Here is a 24,108-nt window from a genome sequence, read left to right on the forward strand (position 1 = left end):
GATTTTAAGCAGAAGGAATTCACAAAATGGCAGGTGCAGAAGGCTCTCAGGGCCTTCTGCAAAGCAGACATGAATACCCTCAGGTTAGAGAGGTCCTCCCTCTAGTTAGGAGAGAAGGGGCCCTCTGTGAAGATGGGGACAGGTGGAGAGGATCCCAGAGAAGCCAGCCTTGCTGAGCTGCTTCCTGTTTACCACCTTGGATCCCTTTTTGTCCTGTTACATGTTCCCATGATTCTCTCTCCTTTACCAAGCTTAGTGTACAAACTAGTTTGTTCATGCCTTTGTTCCCTTAGGAAGGCTCCCACATCACATGAAGTTTGTGTTAGCTAAACCAGCTTGCTCTTCTCTTGTGAATCTGAGAGCACAGGATGTGAGGAGTGCAAAATTTGAAGCATGGCTTTCATACCCTTCGGAAGCTGAGGTTGTTACCAGCTGAACGCAAGAGAGATGCCACTGACCCCAGAGGGCACATTGAGCACAGAATCCTGGAACATCTTGAGTTTTATTTTAGCGGCTTCCTTGGCGTCTCAGCTTTCAGTCCTTGTTACTATTAGAAATGCCTGATGGGGTAAAGCTGTTGGCCCTAGAAGCTGCTGGTAATTACAAGTAAGGACTGCTCGGTGATCGGTTACACTTGTTCACATTTCGGGAGGGCAAAGCCACTCTCCCACATTCAGCTGATAGCACAGAAGGCTGAAATCTCATGGTGGTACACATTTCGCCCAACACTTCACACGTACTTACAGCTTTCACCAACCAATCCTAGATTGAGCAAGCTGCAGAACCAAGTATGTCTTTCATATATTTTAACTGAATTGATGGGCAGGTGAAGGGGAAGGGTTGTAGGATGCTGTGTGGGCCAACAGGGGACTGGGTGATGCTTGGGTTGTGCGCACTAGAGCTGTTGGGTGTTAAAAGGCTTTGATGAACAGTTGGAAGCACTCGTGTTTAGGATTTCCAGTGGCACGTCTCAGCCACTAATTTTAAGTCGACCAAAGAAAGAAAAGGGAAAAAAGCAAGTGAAGGGGAGAAATGTGTCCTGACTTGGAATATGTTAGTCTCAGTTCATTGAATTCTCAACTTCTCAGATATGCCTTAATAAAAAAAAAACTTTGATAAAGAGGCTTATAAATGCTTTTCAATTTCCTGTTAGATCATTGAGTTTCTTAAGGATTTTGGAAGAAGAGGAATAGTGACCCTTTTTTTGCCTAGAGGCATCAAATTGCAGGTATCATCAATAACAACAAAGCGTGGAAATCCACACCCTGCCTGAGGGAATATAGTTTTCAAACCTGAATGAATGTTTGTAATCATCACTGCAGTGTCATATTTATTAGGTATTGTAATTAGTTGTTTCAAAAAGAAAAAGAGTTTTTCTGGAAAGCACGAAGTTAGGAGCTAGGGGCCTTCAACCCATGCCGCCGCCTTATTATTATTATTATTATTATTATTTTTTTTTGTTTTGTTTTTCTGGTATTGACTTAGAGGCTCAGTGCAAAACTGTCCGCACCCCAGGAAATAATCACCAGGCCCAAGCCATCCAGTCAGGAAGGAAAAACGGTTACGGCATCGCCCTGCTTGTCTTTATTGTTTAATAAAAGGACGACAAATGCTCCCCATGCCTACCCAGCCTGCAGTCCCACACCTAGGACTTCGCCGAGTGCAGGCAGGGAAACGTGGGGCTAAAAAAGCAGTTGTGACTTCTTGGATCACTCCAGGGTAGGGAGATGCTTTCCCCACGAGCATTAGGGAAAGGCGCCCTTCGCAGTTGCGCTCCAGGGGAAGGGCCGGTGACTGGGCGGCCACAGTTGGAGCTTCCGGCACGGTCCCGGGTGCTGGGAAGCTGAGATCTTTTGCAGAAGAGCACACAGTGTGGCTGTCGCGTGGCGCGGGGGTCCCGACAGCCCACCTGCTTGCCGCGGCCCCAGGGGTGTACCTGGAGGTGCCCTAGTGGCACCAAGCAGGGGAGCAGCGCCGCGCTCAGCAAGGGTACCCTTCCCACCTCTCGCCTCCGCGCTGCACCTGCGCGCGGACTCTCACTTTGGGCGCCAGCGGCTCCAGCTCCCCGGAGGGGCTAAGAGGGCGGGCGTGGTGGTGGTGGTGGGGAAGCAGCCCTAGTCCCAGGATTGGGGTGGGGGGGGAGACCAGCGGCAGCGAGAGCGAGCAGGCATGCGCAGTGGGGCGGAGGAGGTGGCGATGGCCAGAGGAGGCGGGGGGACTGCTGTTTATTTGCAGCTGGGCCAAGTCGGCGGCGCAGGAGGCGGCGGAGCGCAGGGCGCCCGCAGCGGGTCCAGCTGCCGCCGCACCGTGCCCGAGCGCCCCTTCGGGCAGCCGCCGCGCGCCGCCGGAGCCCCGGCAGGGGAGGATGCCAGCCGCCCGGGCGAGGCCAGGGCAGCGGCGGTGGCGGTGGCGGTGCGATGGTAGTGACCGCGTCTGCCCGCGGCAGCGGCAGCGGAGGCGGCTGGGACCGCGCGCCCTCCCGGCGGCCAGGCTGTGGGCTCACGCGGGCCGGGGCCGCGGCGCTGCTGGTCGGGGCGAGCTGCCTGTGCTACGGCCGCTCCCTGCAGGGCGAGTTCGTGCACGACGACGTGTGGGCAATCGTCAACAATCCCGACGTGCGGCCAGGAGCCCCGCTCCGTGGAGGTGTCTTCTCCAACGACTTCTGGGGCAAGGGCATGGCCGAGAACACCAGCCACAAGTCCTACCGGCCGCTGTGCGTCCTCACCTTCAAGTGAGTCCCCGGCAGCCCGCCAGCGCCGCTCCCCAGGCCCCGGGAAGTTGTGGGCGCGTCTGGGCTGCAGCCCTTTCCCTGCGCGCCTTCTCCCTCTCCGGGCTGCACAGGCAGCTCAGCTCCCACGAGGCTCCGCAGGCTCCTCCGCGTTTCTGGAGGCACGGGCTGGGGACTTCAGATTGAGTTGCTTTAAGGTCTGCGCTCCTGGCGGGCTTCTCCCGTGTAGCTGAGGGAGCCGGTTAGGTCTGCGCACCCCAAATCCCCTGACCGGAGCCAAGGCAGCCAACTTGCGGGCCCTGCGCCTTCGGGAGGTGGTGGTGGCGGGGAGCGGCCGGAAGGTGGGAGCGAGGCTTCCACATTGGGAATTCCTCGGAGGCTGCAGGGACGCTTTGGCGCCGAGAAGTTAGCCGCGCATTAATTAAAGCTTGCTTTCAGACGAGGGAAGCCTTGAGGAGCCTTGGGCTGTCTGGGCTGTGTGTGAGTTTCGGGGAGGAGCAGGCAAGGGAACCGAAGGTGCTCCCCCCCGCCCCCATTTCTTCCCTAGTCCTCCATCAGCTCCGTGGTGCGGCTTGCGCTGCTTCCCTGGTGTCCGCTCCGCTGCTCGGCTACTGGGGACTGCAAGGTGCAGAGCGGAGATGCGCTGGAGCGTGGGACCCTCCGGGGTCCTGGATCCTGACTGAAACAGTTTTGTATTGACAATGTCCGAGTAGTGATTCAGCGTTTCTGCCACTGGTTTCTGAAAAGGGAAAGTTCGCCCCAGGGTGTCGGGCTGGGTATTTTCCTGAATTTGGAAATGGGATGGGGTGGAGCTGGGAGGTGGGCTGGCCTCAGACGTAGGCGGCTAAGGGCCTGGTGTGAGAGAAGCAGGGTCCGCACCAGGGACTCCACTCTTATAATTTGGTTGAATACGGAGGCTGATGTTAAAGCGCTGGGCGAAAGCGTGGAAACGCGGTGGGCTGGCTGCGACCAGCATTTTCACTCCTTGCTAAGGGGTGTGCTAGGAACCCGCGTGGATGGAGACCTGGTGGTCAGCGAAGCCTGCTCTTTCCCGCAGGCTAGGAGCAGGCGCCTGGCAGGTGGCCCTGATGCCTTGTGGAAGGAAACCATCGCAATGGGAAAAGCTTCGAAGAGGGGTGGGGAGGAGGGTAGGACTTCATTCTTCCCTCCTGAAAAGTTTGCTGTCTTCTGGAGGCTGCGAATAGGACACATTGGAGGCCACAGAGTGCATTTTGTAAACGTTGGTCCCCTTGGAAAAGTTACACTGGATTTCAAAGACATCTGAGGATGCCTTAAGAGTTCCATGCGTGACGCAAAAATACACATAGTGCTTGTGGACCGGCAGCTCTTCCGCTTGTCACTGTGGGGGTGGTTGACTCCTGGAAGGCACAGCGGGGGGAGGGGATACACTGGTTATGTGCAGCTCTTGAGGTTCCCCCCCCCACCCCCGCCCAGGCTGTGCCTTTTCCATTTCACAAAGGTCAAGATCAAGTGCCTGTGCCTCCTTCCTGCTGGGCAGCAGTGTCCTAAAAAAGAATTATCTGCTTTTGTTCCTAGTGGAGATGGCAAGGACAGAGGTGAGAGGGAGGGAGGGACGAGGAGGGCAGAGGAGGAGGCAAGGCTGTTACTGAGGAGGCAAAGGAGAATTAGCTGGCTTCCAGAGAGCTGGGAGGGGCACCTGGCTGCCATGCTCTCTAACAGTATCAGCAGCTTGGCCCTTGGTACCTCAGTGTGGATAGCAATTTTTTTTTTTCCAAAATGAACTTTAACTTAAAATTTTGCTTGAATAAGAGAGGGAGAGAGAGAGGGAGAGATGGATTTTTCATCGGCTGTATCACTTCTCAGATGCTCGCAACAACCCCAGCTGAATGAGGACAAAACCAAAAGCCAGGACCCCAATCCAGGTCCCTCGTGTGAGCAGTAGGGCACCGGGCACTCACGCCATCACCTCCTGGGTCAGAAACAGAGCCAGGAGTCCAACTGAGCACTCTTGAGAAGCCTCTGTTGTGTGCCTCCCCTTACCTTTTCATCCCATTCTCCAAAAGCTTTTTGAAATACCTTTGGATATTATGTCATTGATTGAGAAAGACTCCCTGCCACCCTCCTTCCTTGCCTTCCTCCCAGATGGAGTTGGGATTTCGAGAACAGCATAGGAGTGGTGCCTGTCCAGGTGCCCCTCCGTGCCCACACAGTGATCTCAGGCTGGAGCGCGCTCTGTATCATCATCCGGGGGTCAGAGTTATCTTCTGGGGCTGCAGTTCATCCTTGACTGTGCACCCCAAGGCGCTAAAGCATCGAAAGGAGGCAGAACAGAAAATCACATTTCTTGACTGCGCTGTGTGAACCCAGAATTGCCCCAGACACGACAGCAACTATGTTTTTGGATAGTTGGTGAAAGCCCAGCTTCTTTATTCCTTCCAAGTGTGTGCAAGCCATTTCAGTTGTAGTCTACATGATGCTTGTTGGAGCACAGCACTGTGGGGAATGAACACTCATGAAAGCAAACCTGTTTTGAGGTAATTGTATGTTCCCATGCCATTGAGTAATAATGCAAACGAAGCAATCATATAAACATCATAGTAATTTTCTCCCCAAAGATTGATGTGTTTGTTTCAAAGGCCGAGTGATGGTGGTAGCAGGTGGGGAAGGGAGATCTTCCATCTGGTCATTCACTCTCTATCTGTAATGGCCAAAGATGGGCTGACATACACCAGGAGTCAGAATCTCCACCAGGTCTCCCATGTCGGTGGCAGGACCCGAGGCAGTTGGACCATTTTCTGTTGCTTTCCCAGTGCATACTGCAGGAAACTGAATGGGAAGCAGAGCAACCAAGACTTGAAACAGGTACTCACCTGTGGAATGCTGGCACAGCAGGCTGCTGCTTAACTTACTGCATCAGGAGGCTGCTTCCCCCACCCCATAACATTTTGAATGGTTATATTATCACCATGGGTGTGACCTCTAGATTTTATTTAGACTTCCTTGTTATGTGTATTTCGTGCAAGGCCATCTTGTCCTGTGTGCAGATGTCTGAAGCTGCCACCACAGTCCTGGTGATGAGCTGGCTGTCCCCATCACAGCAGGGGCAGCAAAGCCATCAAACTGCCCATCTGTAACTTCCACAACAAGCACATCTCTGTTCTGCCAGTACAGTTGAATCAGTGAATTCCTGTGCTGGGCACCTGCTGAGACTGACTGTTCTCACCCTGCATGTTAGGGCTTGGTTCAGGATGTTGTAGCTATTAGCAGGCCATTGCTTTTCATGGCTGGATACTATTCCTTTGATGGACATCTGTTGAAGACATCTGTTTGCAATGTTTGAATTAAATTTTGAATAAAAATGGTAGAAGCATGTGTTGACAGGTTTTTGTGTGCACTTAACTTTTGGTTTCTCTGGGGATAATGCGCAGGAGTGCAGTAGTTGCGTTCATGAATGGTGGTGGCACATGTATTTTTGTTGCAACTGCCCAGTCGTGTTGCATGTATTGCTGCCAGCCTTGCATGGGTGACCCTGTGTCCTTGCCTCCACCTCTTGGTGGCCCTCAGCATTGTCCCTGTCCTTTACTGTGGCCACCCTGACAGGTGCATTGTGAGATCTTTATATAAGTTTCAGTGCCCAACTGGCTGGGGATGTAAAACCTTCTCTTCTGTGCTTTTTTGTCCTCTGTGGAGTTTTTGGTAAAGAAATGTACCTTTGTATATTCTGTCTTTTTTCAAAGAGAACTTGTTTTTTTTTTGATGGTGGAGCTTGAAATTCTTTATATTCTAGGTACGTGTCCCTTGTCAGATATGTGATCGGCAACTATTTTGTCCCGAGCTGTAGATAATCATTTTGTCCTCATGCAATCTTTCCTGGTGCAAATCTCAGACTTACTTTTTGTTAAAAGATTTACTGTCTCTGATTCAATGAATGTCTGTCTGTCATCCTGAGAGCTAGAAATTCCCCAAGGAGTACATGTTGATACATGCGTAGTGCTTTTTGCTGTAAAGGCGCTTGCATATGTGCTGGTAAATAAGCAAGATGCTTGCTTATGGAGTCAGTACACTCGTCCCACTTGTCTCACATGAGAAACAAACTGGAGTTAGAATGAAGAAATGCATTACAAGAGCATTTGCCGCGGGGGGACACAGGGGCAATGGAACGTGAGGGCTGCTTAGGGAGGTGTTGTGGCTTTGGACTTCATCAGTTTAGTGAGATGAGGTCAAGCTACTTAGAATTCTCTAAGTGGGGGCAGGCCTATGGGGCAGTGTGCAGGACTCTGGAATGGCCATAGTCTGTGTTGGGGTGCCTGGCTTCAAGCCCCAGTTCTTTTGCTGAGACTGGGCACTGTGAGAGGCAGCAGGTGGATCTCTGCCAACCATGGGGAAGACTTGGATTCATTCTCCTAGCCCAGTCTCTGCTATTACAGGCATTTGTGGAATGAACCAACAGATGAGGGCTCACGCTATACTTTCTCTGTCTCTGCTTTATAAATAAATAGATGACTTAAAAATCAGGGCAAAAGTGTTTTTCTTCCCGGGATGGTTGTGGATTAGAGCTGGCTAGGAGAGAGATTGGAGATTTGCCAGGTTCCAGCTCAGTGGCTGTGATTGTGTTCCGAGGTGGGTGCAGGTTATAGTGCTGAAAGACAGCAGGTGGATGGTTGGGCTACCAGCTGTGCCTGTACCTTGCTGTCCCTCCTTCAGCTCCCCGAAGTTAAGGTGTGGCTCTGTGGGGATGTGCCAGGTGTTTGCAAGCCACTTGCATCCCTGAAGTTGGAGCCTGAGGCCGTGAGAAACAGATGGCATGTCCCAGTTCATATGTGTATCCTGGCTTTGCTGCCTCGAGCCCATCCACCTCATGCATCCAGAATGGCCGCCCTGCTGGATTTCACCCCTGCAGATACAGGTGGCACTGACACTCACTCTGGCTGCCTGAGCCCTCCCCTTCTTCTGGATGTGTCTGGCCACATCTGTGTTCCTGCTTAGCCCTCTGTGTGTTCCTTGAAGTGAACTTAGGTGACTGGTGGGTTACTTTTTCTAATCGCATCTGATCTTCAGTCTTTCCATCAGATCACATCCAAGGGCGTGCGTGGATATTTTTAGAACAAAGTAGAGCAGAATCCAAACATCTGTGATAACTTAATCTGCCTCTTTCGCCTTTTTTTTTTTTTCAATTTTTGCTGTTTGATCCTTCACTGGCATGACCTGTTTGCAATTCAGAGATCAGGAGGAAGGCGTTAAGTCTCTGCATGGGCAGTGGCATGACACAGAATCAAATCCCGTGATGCTTGAAGCTCACTCCTTGAAAACTGGCCTTGACTGATGCAAAAGGTGCTTAGCTTTTTTAAGTTGATCCCTCTCCTCCTTCCTCTTGGGACCCAGTTCCTGCTCAGTGTTAGAAGTACTCTCCTATTTAGAGAGCTATTTCGTGTCAGTTGCAGCAGGAAAGAACCAGTAGTTTGTCAGTGTCACGACCAGGGAAGCTGAGGCCAAGGCAAGCACTGAAACCTTGTTTCCTCTGTGTGTAGGCCATCAGATCAGAGTTTGCTACCAAGCTTGATTTTGTTGGAAGGCTTGCCGTGGTGACATAAACAGAGAGTTGAGAGTGGGTGGTTGGAAATGTCGGAGCTAAAAAATAGAGCATCCTAATGTGTGCAGCTGTGAGGACTGGAAGCGTCTTGATGTTTGATCTTGGAGTGTTCTGCACCTGTTGGCATCTTTTTTTGTCACCAGGGATACGTCTGCTCTAGAAGGAGACACTTGCCTCCCGGCCCAGAACCCTCATGAAGAGGTGACCATTTCCCCGTTTCACTCTCTTCCTTGGGCTTGGGCCTCTGTGAGAGTTCATCTCAAGGCAGCTTGTTCACTGACAGAAATGGATGAGTAAGATTGGGGGCCATGCAGATTCTGTGGAGGAAAATAAATGAGTCTGAAAAATTATTTGCCAGAGTAAAGTTATCTCAGATCCTGGAGGGGAGGAAGCTGTGCGTGCAGCCGGGGCAGATGTGTGTGAGGTAGAAGCCACACCGTGGACTCCAGTCTGGTGGTGTGGGTTGGGTGGAAAGAGAGAGGGATGTATTTTGGATTCATGGGGATTTTTGTGTTAGTTCCTGAGTGGAGACTTGGAAGTCACTGCCTGGAGCAATCTATTTTCATCAACGAATGTGTTTTCCCTCCTCCTCTGTTGCTTTATTCACGTTTTCTCTCATTTTGTGCCAGAGGCATCCCACTTAAAAAAAAAAACACACAAAACAAACCCAGGAGTGAGGAGTTGTTGATGGTGCTAGAGCCACGGGAATGTTCCTTTTCTACGTGGTCAGATGAAGTTCCTAACCACAGCATTTCTGTTTCATCTGGCTCCTGGCCGCCTCTGGGTTCTCTTCTGTAATCTCTGCTTGATCTTCCCTACCAGCATCCTGGAGCCCCTATCCACCACACAGGTTAAACCCAGTGACTCCGAGGCCTTTGGCTGGTTGGTATTTGCTCCCCAGGACTCCTTTCCAGACCTGCATGTGGCTGGCTGTCATGGCTTTGTTGCATTCCCCAAGGGTTGCTTCATTCCCAGCCCCTTGCTCCATAGAAGCAAACTCTCCTCTCTTCCTCTTGATTTTTCACCCAGGTTTGCCCTACTCTCCCTAATTTCTATCTGCCATCATTCTTTTTGTTGTTGGTTGTCATCTCCCCTTGTGTTGTAAACTCTGTGAGATGTCTGTGCAGTATTAAGCAGTTGGCCTAGCTTGCAAAGCAGGGGGCTCCAGAATTCCTGTTGCAAGGAGTAGATATCTTTATCAGTTCAAAGCAGATTGGTTTTTGAAATATTCATGGAGAACTCATCTTTGTGCCTGGTCAGTATCCAGGTAGAGCGTACATGTCTGTAATGTTCAGGAAATGCCAGCCTGGGTTATCTGTCTTTCTGCCTCTCTCAAAGAGAAAAAGGAGAGACACCGGAGATCTTTGTGGGTGGTGCCAGTGGGTCCTGCTGTCGGGAGGGTGAAGGGGACAGCTGGGGCTTGCTGTGACAGGCAGTAACTGCTGTAGGGAGTGAGGAGGTTCTGTGCTGTCGTGGGTGGGGGAGGTGTGTCATGGCATAAAGGATTAGTGGATGCTTGCTGTACAGTTCAGAGCTGCGGATACCAAGCCAAGATGCAGCATCCCACTGGGGCCTCTCTCACCCTGTTCTCAGCGGCAGTTTATTCATGCTTGGGTCCTGCAGTCCAATAGGGAATGAAAGTACCAGGAAGTACCATTTCTGGTTGGGTGACATGGAATACTGGGACATGAAAACGCTTCATCTGAAGAGTGAGTGTTGCTGTGACGTCCTCTCCTCCAGGGTCGGATGGGAAACAGTTGGTCTGCAGTTTGTCCTGTCTTCCTGGAAGTGAACATCTTAACCGCTGGGATTTCCGACGACCTTGCCCTGCTCTTCATGATGTCTTCCTGGGATCAGACCCAAGTTGATGTTAAGGTGGAGGTGGGCCTTGGTGGTGATCTCTTCTCTGGCTTCAGGATGGAGCCTGGCATGCCGTGAAGATTGGTCACATGATCAGAGGGTCGGGACTGTGACCCTGGGAGAGGAAGAGGAAGGTGGAAATGGAATTGGCCATAAGGCCAAAGATGGGGTCAGCTTGGTGCCTTCTTAAAGGAACCCTGGAAAAATTATGAACTCTGTGACTTGTCTGACCTTCTTGTTGAGTGCTGGGAGACCCTGCTGAGCTGGGTGGGTGAGGCATGCTGAAGCCTCAGACCACTGATACTCAGCAGTTTCTCAGACCATGTCCCATGGGTCTCTGCCTTTGCAGATTGAGGCTAAAACTCATTCATTGAAGTAAAACTCTCACAAGGCTGGGAGTTTGCTGACCTTTGAGAGTCATTCTGCAAACCCTACTTTGTTGTCTGTTGGGTCAGAGATATAGGTGGCTTAGGGATGAGACCTGGCAAGATGACTCAATGGCTAAATCCTCACCTTGCAAAGTACCAGGATCCCACATGGCACTGGTTCATGTGCCGGCTGCTCCATTTCCCATCTAGCTCCCTGCTAGGAAAGCAGTGGAGTATGGTTCAAAGCCTGGGAACCCTACACCTACTTGGGAGAGACCCAGAAGAAGCTCCTGGTTCCTAGCTTCAGATAGGCTCAGCTCTGGCTGTAGCAGCAATTAGGGGAGTGAACCAGCGGATGAAAGATCTTTCTCTGTGTCTTTCTGTAAATCTGATCTGCCTTTTCAATAGAAATAGAAGTTTAAGTGACTTGGGAATCCTCACATCTGAGATGCAGGGAGTCTTGGAGAAGACTGTGTCTTCGGCCTCTAACATCTGTATTGACATGGGATGGTCATTGTTGGAATTTCATTGAATTCACACTTAACCTGTGGAAGACAAAAGTTACAGTTGGTAAATCGGTTATAGTTTTAACTAGGCTATGAGGCTTTGGACTGTTTGTTATTTTGCAAGTCTCTTAGAGGATTTGCTTCTGGGTTTTGCCTTCCATATGCAGGTTCTGACCTGCCTGTTTCCAGTTTTCTCATCCTCTCTTTGGCAGGGTCACTGCTGTTACTCTTCTCGACAATGACATCAACCTCCCCTCCCGTGGGGCTGCTTCTTCATGGCCGCGTGAGGCCTGATGTTCTGAGCTTAGATCAGAATCGTGCCTCTCGTCCTGGTCTGGGTGTCCAGCTGCTCTGTGCTCTGCTGTTTGCTTTGGTGCCTGTAGGTTACATCCTTTCATCCTTGGGATGTACTCAACAACGATGATTTGCCGATTTATTCCTGATGCTAGAGGGATTGCGCAGAAAGAGCAACCAAGATGATTAAGGGCCTCGGGGATTTGCCTTAGAGGGGAAAATGCAAAGAACCAGATGTTGTTATTTATTGGTTGAACAATCTAAGAAGACCATGGAAACCACTTATAAGCCTTGGAGAGCTGTAATGAGGGCAGTAGATGGGGAAGAAGGGAGACGAGAAGTAGGAGAAGCCAGGAGAATGTGCTGTGTGCTGACTGCTGGGTGGCTGAACCTATCAGGAAAGTGGTTGGGGAACCTAACGCTGAGACCCCAGAAGCTGACGATCAGGGAGCACGTGTTATTTGTTTATTTTTCTTTTCCTTTGTTTGTAGTTCCTGTCTGAAAAGAATGTGTGTTGTATTACTACCAAGAAAGCTAGGTTTTTCTAGTAAGCTTGGCAATTCTCAGCAGGTGTCTCCAAAGCTCTGAGAACCGCTTCATTGATCTGTCATTGCCTTGAGTCACTTGGGGTGCTTGGGGCAGGTCTTGGGGCCCCATTGCAGTTCCACCAATTTAAACTCTGTCTTATTGTGTGACCTGGGATTGGTGATTTCAGTCCCTACACCAGGCAATTAAGAAGCTTGGGCACTACAGGGACCCAGTGGGGCCATGTGGAGAAGGGAACCCAAGGACTCATTGAAACCAGAATATTGGGGTGCATTTTCTGCACATTACCTGTGTACAGCCTCCTGCTTTCTCACTGCATTGCTGGAGAAGGCTTTGGGAATTACCTTAATGAGGGAGCCCCCAGCTATTAAATGGAACAGCCCTCTTACCTGGGGCTGGGTCTGTGCTTCAGGGAGAGCTCCCAGCCCAGGGCCAAGAAGCTGGTGGAAGTCACCATGATGGACAGTTAAGAGCTCTAACTACCTCCATATCTGAATGTTGAACTCCCAAGGAAGAGTGGAGTTGGTGTGCACCTGAACAAGAACCCTAGTAAATTCTCTAGGAACAGTTTCTTTCTTCTGTGGGTGAATTTTCCCCCCTAACCTGAGCCACTGTTAGGAGAATAGCATCCCAAGCCATAGGATGGAAGCACAAGGAAGCCAAGAAAAGGGGCAGCTAGCAGGCATTTTTTTCCCCATCCCTCGATACCAGACTCTGTCACCCTGGCACCAGACTTGGCCTTACGGAAAACATGTAATCTGACTGCTGTGAATTCCCCAGCTTGTTGACAGGAATGCAATGGGCGTTGAGATGGAGAGGGGCCGTTGCTGTTCATAGCTACTGAATTTGGGAAAGTTTGAAAAGCCTCAGAGATGGCTATGAGGATTATTTCAGAAAAAAAAATATTTTGTTTTTGACTGTCTGACCTGGTTTGGATGCTAAACAAAGGCTAACCCAAGTAGAATGAGAGATTGTTAGAGTTGAAAGGAAGAGCTGATGTTTTTCTCTGTAACTTACAGCTTCATTTATTTAGTAAAGCTTCATTTAACATCTACTGTGCACTGGGTGCAAGGAAAAACAGAAATTATTTTCTTCCAGCACTATTAAAAAATGCTGATAACTTTGGAGACAGTTGGCTGAGCAGCTTTTAGAAACTGGTTGAGCACCCTCTTTGAGGGACATTGAGGGTGACGTGAAACCTGGGATTTTGTTTCTAGGTGCCAAATCAGGTGGCTGTTGTCTCGTTTCTGCTGGGCATGTCTGGTTATATAAGCACCCACGCTAGTTTTACACATCTGCATGTTTACCAGTTTAGGTGTTACTTCTTGGTTAGAAACCTACCTCCTTGTGCTTGGCATCCTAAGGGTTGAAAACTGGCCAGAGTCCATTTGTTGGAGTTGTGGAGTGCAGTGGTCTGCGCTGGAGCTTGCTGTCTTTGTTGTCTTGTACTTTTGAAGCCAGGCAAAGGGGACCACCCTCCTCCTGCAGACATGTGCTTTCTTACATTTTTCTTGAGACAGGCAAACATGTTGGTCCTGTTCCCCATGTGAGATCCTAATTCCTACCCAGCAAGTATTCTCTTCTTTCAATCAGGGAAAATGGTAGAGGTGTACAGTGGTGAATGAGTGGTTTGGGCTGGGGTAAGGGCGACCACACCAGGCAGTGGTGGAGACTGGGGCAAGTGTTGAGCACCTATCCTGTGGAAATGAATGCCCAAATGTGTCTCTGTTTCTCAGGAGGCTCAGAGTGACCAGGGCTTCTAGTATTCCATGAGAAGCTGGGCATTTCTACAGGAAAGCACCTACATTTAAAATGTGGGTGAGTTGTGAAGGAACAATTGTGTAAAAGGGAAACAAAATAGTGTAATACTTACACCTGATTGTTGATATTGGATTTTAGTTAATATTCAGATGCTTAAAAATTTTATTGGAAAGGCAGAATTGGAGGGAGGGGAGAGAGGAAAGAGTGAGACATCTACCAGCTTGCTCCTCAAATGGCTGCAATGCTATAAGGGCCTGGGTTGAGCAGGCAGAAGACACCGGGAATGCAAAACTTTATCTGGCTTCTTCTTTACGAGAAAAGGGAGCCAAGCACTTGGGCATCCTCCACTGCTTTCCAAGATGCGTTAGCAGGAAGCTGGATGGAAAGTGGAGCAGCAGGGGCTCTAACCAGCACTCATGGGATGCTGGCTTTTTTAGGTGAGGGTTAATCCACTTCTCCTTAGAGCTAGACCCCTACACTTAGCTACTACTTAGGGTGACTTCTTTTCTCTGTCCCAGCCCATTCCCTTCCTGTCCCTCATCATGTAAGACATCCACCACACCCTCTCCTCCATTAAATCAGCATGCTCCCCCTTTCTGTCTCCCCAGATTGTCTCCCAGCCTCCAAGACCTGGTCTCTGTGTTCAGGAGGATATACACTACCATTTCATTACCTTTCCCTTCTAGCTCGCTTGTCTGTAGTTCAGGGAATGCCCGCTCTATATTTGTAGACATTTGGAAAATTCTCTCAAGTGCAGATCCTGGGTGATGTCCTAAAGTTCAGACTCATCGGGACCCTGTATCTGGGCAGGAGCTTTGATACCAATTGCTTTTAGGCTCTTGAGAGTCCTCATTCTGTGCCCTATTTTTATTTTTGGAGCATCTAATTGGTTTCATTTAGAGCCCCTGTGTTCCATCCTAATCAGTTTCCAGGAATAGAAGTTACATGGACCACGCCTGCACACTTTCAGATATGATGCCTGGGAGCCAAAAAGGAGATTTGCACCTGTCATTTTTGGACAGGGAAAGGAATGTGTATTAAGTGCCACATGGAAGTTCACTAAAGCAGTATTAACATATTCCTTGATGATGCTTTTTTATTTTTCAACTGAGTGGATAGCAGATCCTTTGGAAAAGTACGTCTTTTTGTCCCTGTTGTGAAATACTGTTGTAATTGTGACTTAAATGTATGATCAAAGGTTTAGTATTTTCAGCAATAATTGAATACATCAAATATTGGCTTAGGGGAGGGATTCAGAAAGTTTAAGGAATAACTAGATTTCGAGATAGGCTTATTTTACTACAATAGTATTCTAAATCCATGCCTAGGTATTTCATGCTGTGCATTCTAAGCTTTTTAAGACCTCTGGAACCAGATGTCTTATTTTTATCTTCATTGGCATTTTTATAATGGGACTGTGCGATGCTTTTTGTCTTATGTGGCTGCGTTTGTGGATGTAGTCCTTGGTCGTGTGTCTGGTTAGTGCCTTAACGCTGAATTCCCAGAGGTGGACTGCTATCTATGGAGTAAAGCAGTTAAAGCTTTAACTGCCTCTCCTTGACCCACAGGCCTCCTACCCTGGACATTCCCCAGCTGCCTGTGAGTTTGGCTGCTTGTTTCTCATCATCACTTCTGGCCTTGAGTGAGTGTTACATGAATGGTTCGCTCATCTGGGGAGCTCAGCCTGATGATTTGGAAAAATGATGTGAAATTGACCTCAGGGGGCTGGGCTTTTTTCTGGAAGCTCATGCACATTCTCTGAGGATTGGAGCGTGGCCTTCCTCTCTCACAGTATCCAGTTTTTGGGACTCTGCCTCCATGTGAGGGGCCTCCTGCCCTGGCATGGGCTGTGCTTGGACCTCTGGCTCCCTGGCTTCCCCCTCGCCTCTGTCCTGTTTCCCTGGAAGGTGTTGCTTCCCATCAGGCTGCCATAGAAGGACACCATGGTGGCGTGTCAGGCTCATGCGTCTCCCAACACACAGCTGGGACGCATCTTGCATTGGAGCCCTTTGCAGTTGGATCCCATCCAGTGATTCTTTTCTCCAGGCTTTTGTTTCTGGTCCCTAATTATTTCAGCAGGGGAGAAAATGGAGTTGATTAGTAATGATGACATTGGAATTCTTGTGTCCAAATAGAGCTTGAGATGTTTAAATTCTGTAGGTTACATCTGTGCACACATTAAGCAAAGTACGTTGAATATGTGTATGTTGTCGTGGCAGCAGACTTTAGTTGTTTCTGCAAGGGAGGCAGATCAGAGACCCCAGCCTAATGCCTTGGGTCGATGTTTTGGTCAGACTAGAGCTGGGCCACTCCTGGCAGAGCCACTCAGGGTGTACGTAGGATGCTCCTCCCAAAGACTGCCTCACCCTGTGCAAGCGGATTTTTTTTGTGACAGCAGAGGCTTATTTGGAAATGTAATGTCCCACTAGTATATTTAAGGGAACCCCCAATGTCTCTCTGTTGTGCATTTCTGTCTTCTTTGTTTTTTTTAAGACGTTGAGAAGTTGATTTTTCTTTTCTTTGTGATTCTTGTTTTGCTTTTTATTTTCCGTTTTGTCATGATCTTGGCAATCTGCATCTGAAATCTGTGGAAATTCCTATTGGAGAAGATATACTATGACCTAAGACATGCTGCACTTCTAACTTTTTATCTCAGCTGCAGCTGCCCATGCCATGTAATGACCAAGATTGCCTCCGGGCCAGTGTTTGCACGGGGCTTCCTGATATATAATATGGCTGGCTCCATGGGTGAAAAGACAGAGGTTGTTCTTGCAAGGGTTGTCCACCTGTGACTCTAAGCTTGTGTCCCTCTCCCATGTCTGTGGCTCTAACCAGTGGCCTGAAGACTGCTTGTTGAGGAAGGAGCCAGCACTGAAAGCAAGACTTTTGGTGCTGTTGGCTTCAGCCCCGGAGTGAGGGTGAAACAGGTTTAACATCTGTTTGTCTGCCTTCTCAGAGGCCACATTTCCTGAACTACTTTTATATTGTATATGTATTGATTTCTGTAGACTATTTGGGACAGAAACAAGTGCTACATACTCGAATCTAGCCAAGAACCAGATACTGGAAATCATTTGCTAGTAATTAATTGGGGGAGGGCGTTTGACACAGTGTTGAAGGTGCTCCCTGGGATGCCTACGCTGTATCGGAGCACCTGCTTTGAGTTCAGCCTTGTCTACATCCATTGCATATCCTGGCAGGAAGAAGATCATGGCTCAAGTGTTCGAGTCCCAACCACCTTTGTGGTGCATCCTGATGGAGTTCCAGACTCCTGGCTTAAGCCTGGCCCCACTCCTGAGTGTTCTGGGTGTTTAGGGAGTGAATCACTCCCTGGATGATTACTTCTTTCCGGGTTTGAAATCAAAGAAAAATAAAGTAAAATGAAAGAAAATCCATTGTTCATGCTACCAGGTGGCCCATTATTTATTTTTTTTAAAGTGATGAGTTGCATATCGTTTTGTTCTTTTCACAGACTGAACATACTTCTGACTGGCATGAACCCCTTCTACTTCCATGCAGTCAATGTGATTCTGCATTGCCTTGTGACTGTTGTGCTGATGTACACCTGCGACAAGACCGTCTTCAAGAGCCGGGGACTGGCTTTTGTCACGGCGCTGCTCTTTGCCGTCCATCCTGTTCACACTGAGGCGGTGAGTGTAACTGGAACTCAGTGAAACAATGAACCAAAAACCACACATCGATATCTCTGCTAAACTCATCATTTTTCTGCTTTGAAAACTCTTATGAATTCAAAGCTCTACTCTAGTGTTTATGTATAAATCATTCTACATGGCAGCTTTTCTTCTTGAATGTTCAAATTGGCTTCATTGTCCTTCCAGGATTTAACTGCTTTTCCAAATAATCACTGCCGTTATTACAGGTGGCCTTGAATGTTCACAGTTTTTTATTTGCACAAAATTTAAGTCCTAATGGGTTTTAGCCATTAAGGGACATTTTGAGATACTTGTCATACCAACTCCTTTCTCCGGCTTTACATTTTATGCATTTTTTAAACTCAAATTCTCTTTTTTATTATCATTATCATGTCATCATTTTATGATAGAGTTCCATAGGCCCTGGGATTTCCCTTACCCCTAATTCCTCTCCCCCCACCCACGCTGAGTTCTCCCATACCAGTACAACAGCATAGTTCCTTATAAACAGTCATAAGTCCATCATTGAGGGTATGGACAATGGCAGAGAGTCCAGCATCCCATTGTCAAGACACATCCAGCAGTTTCACTGGAAGTCCATCCTCGATCCAGAAGTAGAGATGCTCACTGCACCGTATCTTCACATGTCAGAATCCACTACACAGTCATTATACATCCACCCAAGTGAAAAGCCACAAGACAAAATCAACAACAGGAAAACAGAAATTTGCAATGCCATGAGGTTAAACAACATGTCATTGGATGTGATGGTCTCTATTACACAGTTACTATGCACCCCCTCAAATGAAAAGCCACAAAACAAAATTAACAACAGGAAGAAAAAATAGAAACTTACATCACCATGAAGTTCAATAACATGCTGCTGAATGACTGATGTGTCGCTGAAGAAAGGAAAAGGAAATCAAAAACATTCTTGAAGAAAATTATGCTACTGCGTGATCTGAGACATGAAGGAATTTAATGAGAAAAAATAGTGTTTTGAAGAAATGAAGCTAAAAACATTAAAATCCATGAGATACACGTTTTATATTTTAATTTTCTCCACTTGATAATTATAATGTTGCTCATGCAGAGCTCTAACTGCTGGAGGACTGTCTAAGAAGCTGGAGTGTTATTCCTGTAGTGGCAAGGGCACAGGCAGTCTTGGAAGACTGCAAACTGTGTTTAAGTTCAATAATGCAAATTGTAGTTGACCTGCGGATAATGGAGAATTTATTGGAAAGTATTGCTAGTTTGAACCTATGGTCCTATACTCACGTAATGAATGCCATGGTATTAGGAAATCGTTTTGTTGCATAGCTAATTGATTTGTACTAACCAGGGGTATTTGAACACTGTCCAAGTGAAGTTTGGGTACCACAGTTTGTTAAGAGTCCTAGGGACGGGTGTTGTAGGTAGCAACTGGAAAGCCTGTATCCCTCGTTGGAGTTCTGGATGTGAAACCCAGCTCCTCTGCCACTTCCTAGCCCTTGGGAGGCAGCAGGTGATGGCTGCCTACTTGGGCCACTTGGCTGGATTGGGTTCCAGGATCCTAGCATCAGCCAGGCCCAGCTATGTGTGTTGAAGCATTCAGAATGGACCAGGGGATGGCAGATCTCATATGTTGGTTTTCTGTCTCTGGATCTCTGCTTTTCAAATATGTTAAATCAGTCAGTCTAGTCTGGAGCCTCAGCTTGCCTTTGAACATTTTGCTAAATTTGATCTGCCTGAGCACATCACATTTATACCCCAAAATCTTACTATGCCCCAGGCATGTAGAACCCCTGAGGCACTTAAAAAGGAGTGCTTTGATTTATTGGGATTCAAACTGTGCCCTGTTTTCTGGATAATTCTAAGAAGGATTTGGCCTGGTGTTAGAAGGAAGAAGGAATGTTCTAGATTCAGAAGCAAATAGATGTTATGCAGGTGCGTAATCATATGTTCATTTTGATGCACTGCTTACTCGTCTTGAAGATGATGCGTCAGTCGTTTTGCCTTTTGGATTATATGGTGCACTTTCTACAAACAGGATCTGTAAGCTCCAGGTTTTGGCAAAAGTATGTTTAGATTTAAATGATAAAAATTGTACCAGGGTGGTCATTTGGTGTCGTGGCTGGGAAGCTGCTGGGACCCCCTCATCCCTCTAAGGAGTGCTGGGTTGGGGTTCTGTCTGTGCTGTCAGTGCAAGCGGAGAGGCAGCAGGTGATAGCCCCAGCGCCGAGGTCTGTCCACCCGTACGGACGTGGCTCGAGCACCTCTGCTGACTGCATTCTGGCCTGACCCTGGTGGCCTTTAGGGCAATGAACCAGCACGTGGGAGACCTTCGTTTGTTTCTCTGCCTTCCAAATAAATAATCTAAAAAAGGAAAAAAAATTGATAAAGGTAATTTCACCATGCCATTCTTTTTTTTTTTAAAAAGGATTTATTTTTTTATTTGGAAAAGGCAGATCTACTGAGAGAAGGAGAGACGGAGAGAAAAACCTTCCGTCTGCTGGTTCACTCCAGGTGGTTGCAGTGGCTGGGGCTGAGCCAATCCAAAGCAAGGAGCCAGGAGCTTGTTTGAAGTCTCTCACGTGTGTACAGGATCCCAAGAGTTTGGACCATTTTGTACTGCTTTCCTAGGCCCCAAGCAGGGAACTGGATGGGAAGCGGAGCAGCCAGAATATGAATGGGTACTCATGTAGGATCCTGGCACTTGCAAGGTGAGGATTTAGCCACTAGGCTATCACACCAGGCCCTCCCATACCATTCTTTCTAGTTTTCATTTGAAAGGCACATGGAGAGAGGAAAAAAAAGGGAAAGAGAAGGAGAATGAGAGAGAAAGAAAAGAAGGAACTACATCTAGGTCTGCCCTGTGGGTGGCACACACCCAAGTACGTGAGCTGGCATTTGTTGCCTTCCTCTGTGCATGAGCAGGGGACTGGGTGGGAAGTGGAGCAGCCAGGACTCACACTGGTGCTGCCACACACAATGCTGGCATCCTCAGCTGTGTGTTGAGGCTTGTCCTGTTGTGCCACAGTGCCTGCCTGTCCGCATTTCCTTCTGTGTGGGGGAGGTTGGGCGGAGGAGCCGTAAGTGGAGGAGCATGGAAAGCGAGGCACTGCCCTTTGCTAGAAGTTGGTAAAGTTTTCTGCCATACTTACCTAATTGTGTGAAAATAAATGACAGCCACTTGAATGATGGCTGAATTTAAATGTTTGGCTTTTGAGCAAATTAAAGAAGGCCCTCATTGGGTTATCAGCTAATAGATAGTTCAAAATCATGTCAGATGACATAGCCATGTGATAATTGATAATAGTTTTGGAATTACATAAATCCTTTTTAGAACCTGATTCTGTTCTTATTTATGCAGAATGTCTGTAAATAAAAAGTAGGCAAGAAAAGGCAAACTTTAGACTGTTATGATTGAACGTAGTGAAAATAAGCCTGCTGTACCCATATTAATTAGAGTTAAAATTCTGTGTTTAGCAATTATGATTTTTCTGCTTTGTGGTCTCTATCTCATAAGTCTGAATGGGTAATAAGTAGAAACCAGTACCAAATTTAAAATTTAATACTTCAGGTTCTTACAGTTATAGGACATTTAAAACATTAATTTATTTTTAAATTTATTTATTTTTCCAAATTAATTTATTTGGAATGATCAAGTATTTTAAGTCTAAGTGTGTAAAATGTTAAGGAAAAGTGGTTGGCGTTGTGGCACTGTGCATTAAGCCACTGCTTGGGAGGTTAAACCACATCACGCATTGTAGTGCTGTCTTGGCCTTGGCTCTTTGGGTTCTGACCCAGCTTCCTACTGATGGGCCTGGGAAGGCGGTTCAAGGACTTAGCCCCAGCTTCCCACATGGAAGCCCCGATTGACATTCCAGACTCCTTGCTTTGGCCTGGACCAGCTTTGGTTGTTGCAACCACTTGGGACCATGTAGGGTGGATCATGATTCAGAAAATGGAACATGTTTGTCTCTCTCTGAAACTCTGTCTTGCACGTAGTTAAATAAATAACAAGGAAACCTTTGAGCAAAAATCCTGAGGGAGAAATCAAAGGGGAACAAAGGGTTCAGAGACAAAGGGTATACAGTATCTGGTTCATTTAAAGACAGGCCTGTTTGTGTACGTGGAACGTGAGCTATAGTATTCAGACATCCTTTGTATTCAAATAACAATGTGAGGGTCTATTTAAAAAATCTAGTATGTACAATATATGGGAAGTTAGATCCTTTTAATGATTTAAAATGTGAATGCAAAATTTTAGATATAAACTTAAGAGGGTTTGAAAAATGGATGTTTAGGGGCCTGGCACAGTAGCCTAGTGGCTAAAGTTCTTGCCTTTCATGTGCTGGGATGCCATAAGGGTGCCAGTGTGTATCCTGGCCACCCCACTTCCCATCCAGCTCTCTGCTTGTGACTTGGGAAAGCAGTTTTGGATGACCCAAGGGCTTGGGACCTTGCACCTATGTGGCAGATCCGGAAGAGGCTCCAGCTGTTGTGGCCACTTGGGGAATGTCTTTTCTCTTCTCTGTATATCTCACTTTCCAAGAAAAACAATTTTTTTTAAAAAGATGCATGTTTTGTATATATACATTTTGATTTTGTTTGTTCTGTTATGCAGTGTTCCCATATACTTTTAAAGTACTCGTATACATTTCTGACAAATAAGTTTTTAAATATGCTTGGAAGTCTGTGTTTAGATGGCTGTGGTGGCAGTTATCCCAGGAAAGCAACAAGTAACTGACAGTAATGATTTCATTCCACAGCCGCAGAGGTGAAGAACATAAAACATGGGCGTTCTGGGTCTATGTGATTGTGGACTGTGACAGCTAAGGTTGGATTTTAAGACAAGAGGAAAATCCTATCAGGAAAAAAAAATGACTTTTAAAAGGGAATATCAGATGACCTTTGTGCTAACTGGAAAACAACAACAACAACAACATAGTAACACAATTAAAGGGGCCAAGGCGTGTGAGGGTTGGACATTGACTTACGGGAGGATGGGAGGGAAGATGGCCACCTTAGTGAGCAGATGAGTCAAGTGTAAGAAGGAGACAAAGAAACTTGCCCTACAGAGGAGTTCACACCTACAGAGCACAATCCAAAGAAATTACCTTTCATTGTGCATTTTAGCTTCCATTTCTAAAGAAAAGGACAGAGACGTAGAGGGAACATTCTGCGCAGACTACAGGGTGATGACTGATTGCTTTCAGAGATGGGAGGTGCCAGGAAAGGCCTCATCTTTGCTAACAAGAGCAAAAGTGGGACTGTAGTATCTCAGGAAGGATGAAGGGTTGAACACAATGATAAGATATGAGTGAATAACTGCATTATGAATTATGTGATCATTAAGTAGTCAATCAGTACTTGATCCAGGAAGTTTGCAGTGCCCAGCACATATGGGGGTGTCTGGGAAGAATCCCACATGCAGCTGACAAGCTACTAGCAAAGCCAGAGGATGTGTATACAGGTAGACACAAAACAAGAACTTTTGCAGACAGATTTTATTTTCCTTCAATTTAGGTAGAAAAAGATAGACTCATTCATTTATGCAATGATTCAGCAACTATTTGAGGGACTATAAGACCATGACTGTAATTCAGTTGGTCATTGCCAGGGTAAATACACGAACTAGGGCAGCCCCAGATATTTGTCATGGAGGCCCTTGAGAGTCTTTGAAGTGTTGCTTAGTCTTGGGGGGAAATACTGTGTTCTTCTGTAACCTGCATCATGAGACAAGTTAGTACAGAATCTGGGAAGATGGTAAGAGTTTATTCTAATTCTCCCCTGGGGATGAAAATGTAGTCATCAGAGCTGATTGGGTTCGAAGGAATGCGCTTATGCCAGGCTGAGAGCTGCAGCCGAGACACATGGAGTTGAAGATCAAAGCTGACTTTTTCCAGAACTGGAACAGGAGAAAGCCGGGGAAGATTGGTCACGATCTCATGAGTCCTTCTGGCTGGTTGCTGTGCAACTCATAGTAACTGTGCAAATCCTATTTTAAAAAAAGTTTTGAGAGCAAATTAGGGCTTGGTTGGCAATGAGGACTCTGGTACTTTGCTAGGATGTCTGTTACCCTAGGAAGCTGATATCTGAGAAGCCCCCCAAATGGACAGTTCTTGAGCCTGGACATGGTACCACAAGTGGAAACTGCACCCGGGGCCTTTGCTGTGATGGACTGTAGCCAACGCACATGCTCACCAAAAATGCCATGTAGAATTGTCTTTATCTTGTGTGCAAGTGTCAGAAAGCAGAGAGCAGTGGAGTGTTCAGGCCCAATTCCCATCCCCAAGATCTCTTATTATATCTGTGCAATCATTCTGAAACACTTGCCGTCCTGAGCATCTTAGAGGAGGACTGCTCAGGCTGCATTTGAGTCCCATCCAATTAAGAGCACCTTTTTATTTTCTCCCCAGCATTTGCGTATGTGTTGGAGGCTACAGTTCCCTGGTTCATAGCAACCCTGCCTCCAGGATGGGGATTTGTAACCAGAGGCTGAAGGATTCGTCTTTGTATGACTGACCACCTGCCTTGGTGCTTTCCAGCGCTTTCCACATCAGCCTGTGTTATCCTAGAGTCAGATCCACCTGACTTTGATGGAACACCCTCCCTTTGCTTCCCTGTCTCTCCCTTCCGTAAATCAGGTATCTCTCTGTCCTGCTTTCGCTCTTCTACCTGGAGCACATTGTGTTTCCTTCCCAACCTGGCCTCCCCATTTTTGGAAACCCTCGTGTCTTCCTTCTCAGATTCCTGGGACGGCCATTCCAAGAAGTCCTTGCAGATCCTGCTTGCTCTCACAATGACTTCTCCCCTTGTGATGTATGTGGCTGTC

General features: G+C 47.5%; 1 protein-coding gene across 1 annotated transcript in view; it reads left to right on the plus strand.

Moving 5' to 3' along the window:
* Positions 1–2,219: 2,219 nt before the first annotated feature.
* Positions 2,220–24,108, plus strand: part of TMTC1 (transmembrane O-mannosyltransferase targeting cadherins 1) — a 195,937-nt gene continuing 174,048 nt past the window's right edge. Inside the window, exons 1-2 of the mRNA XM_058655741.1 lie at positions 2,220–2,731; positions 17,108–17,285. Of these exons, the coding sequence (XP_058511724.1) occupies positions 2,418–2,731; positions 17,108–17,285 (492 nt within the window). The 5' untranslated portion in view covers positions 2,220–2,417. The remainder of the gene's footprint in view (positions 2,732–17,107; positions 17,286–24,108) is intronic.

This window comes from Ochotona princeps, chromosome 27, assembly GCF_030435755.1.
Source record: "Ochotona princeps isolate mOchPri1 chromosome 27, mOchPri1.hap1, whole genome shotgun sequence".
NCBI lineage: Eukaryota > Metazoa > Chordata > Mammalia > Lagomorpha > Ochotonidae > Ochotona > Ochotona princeps.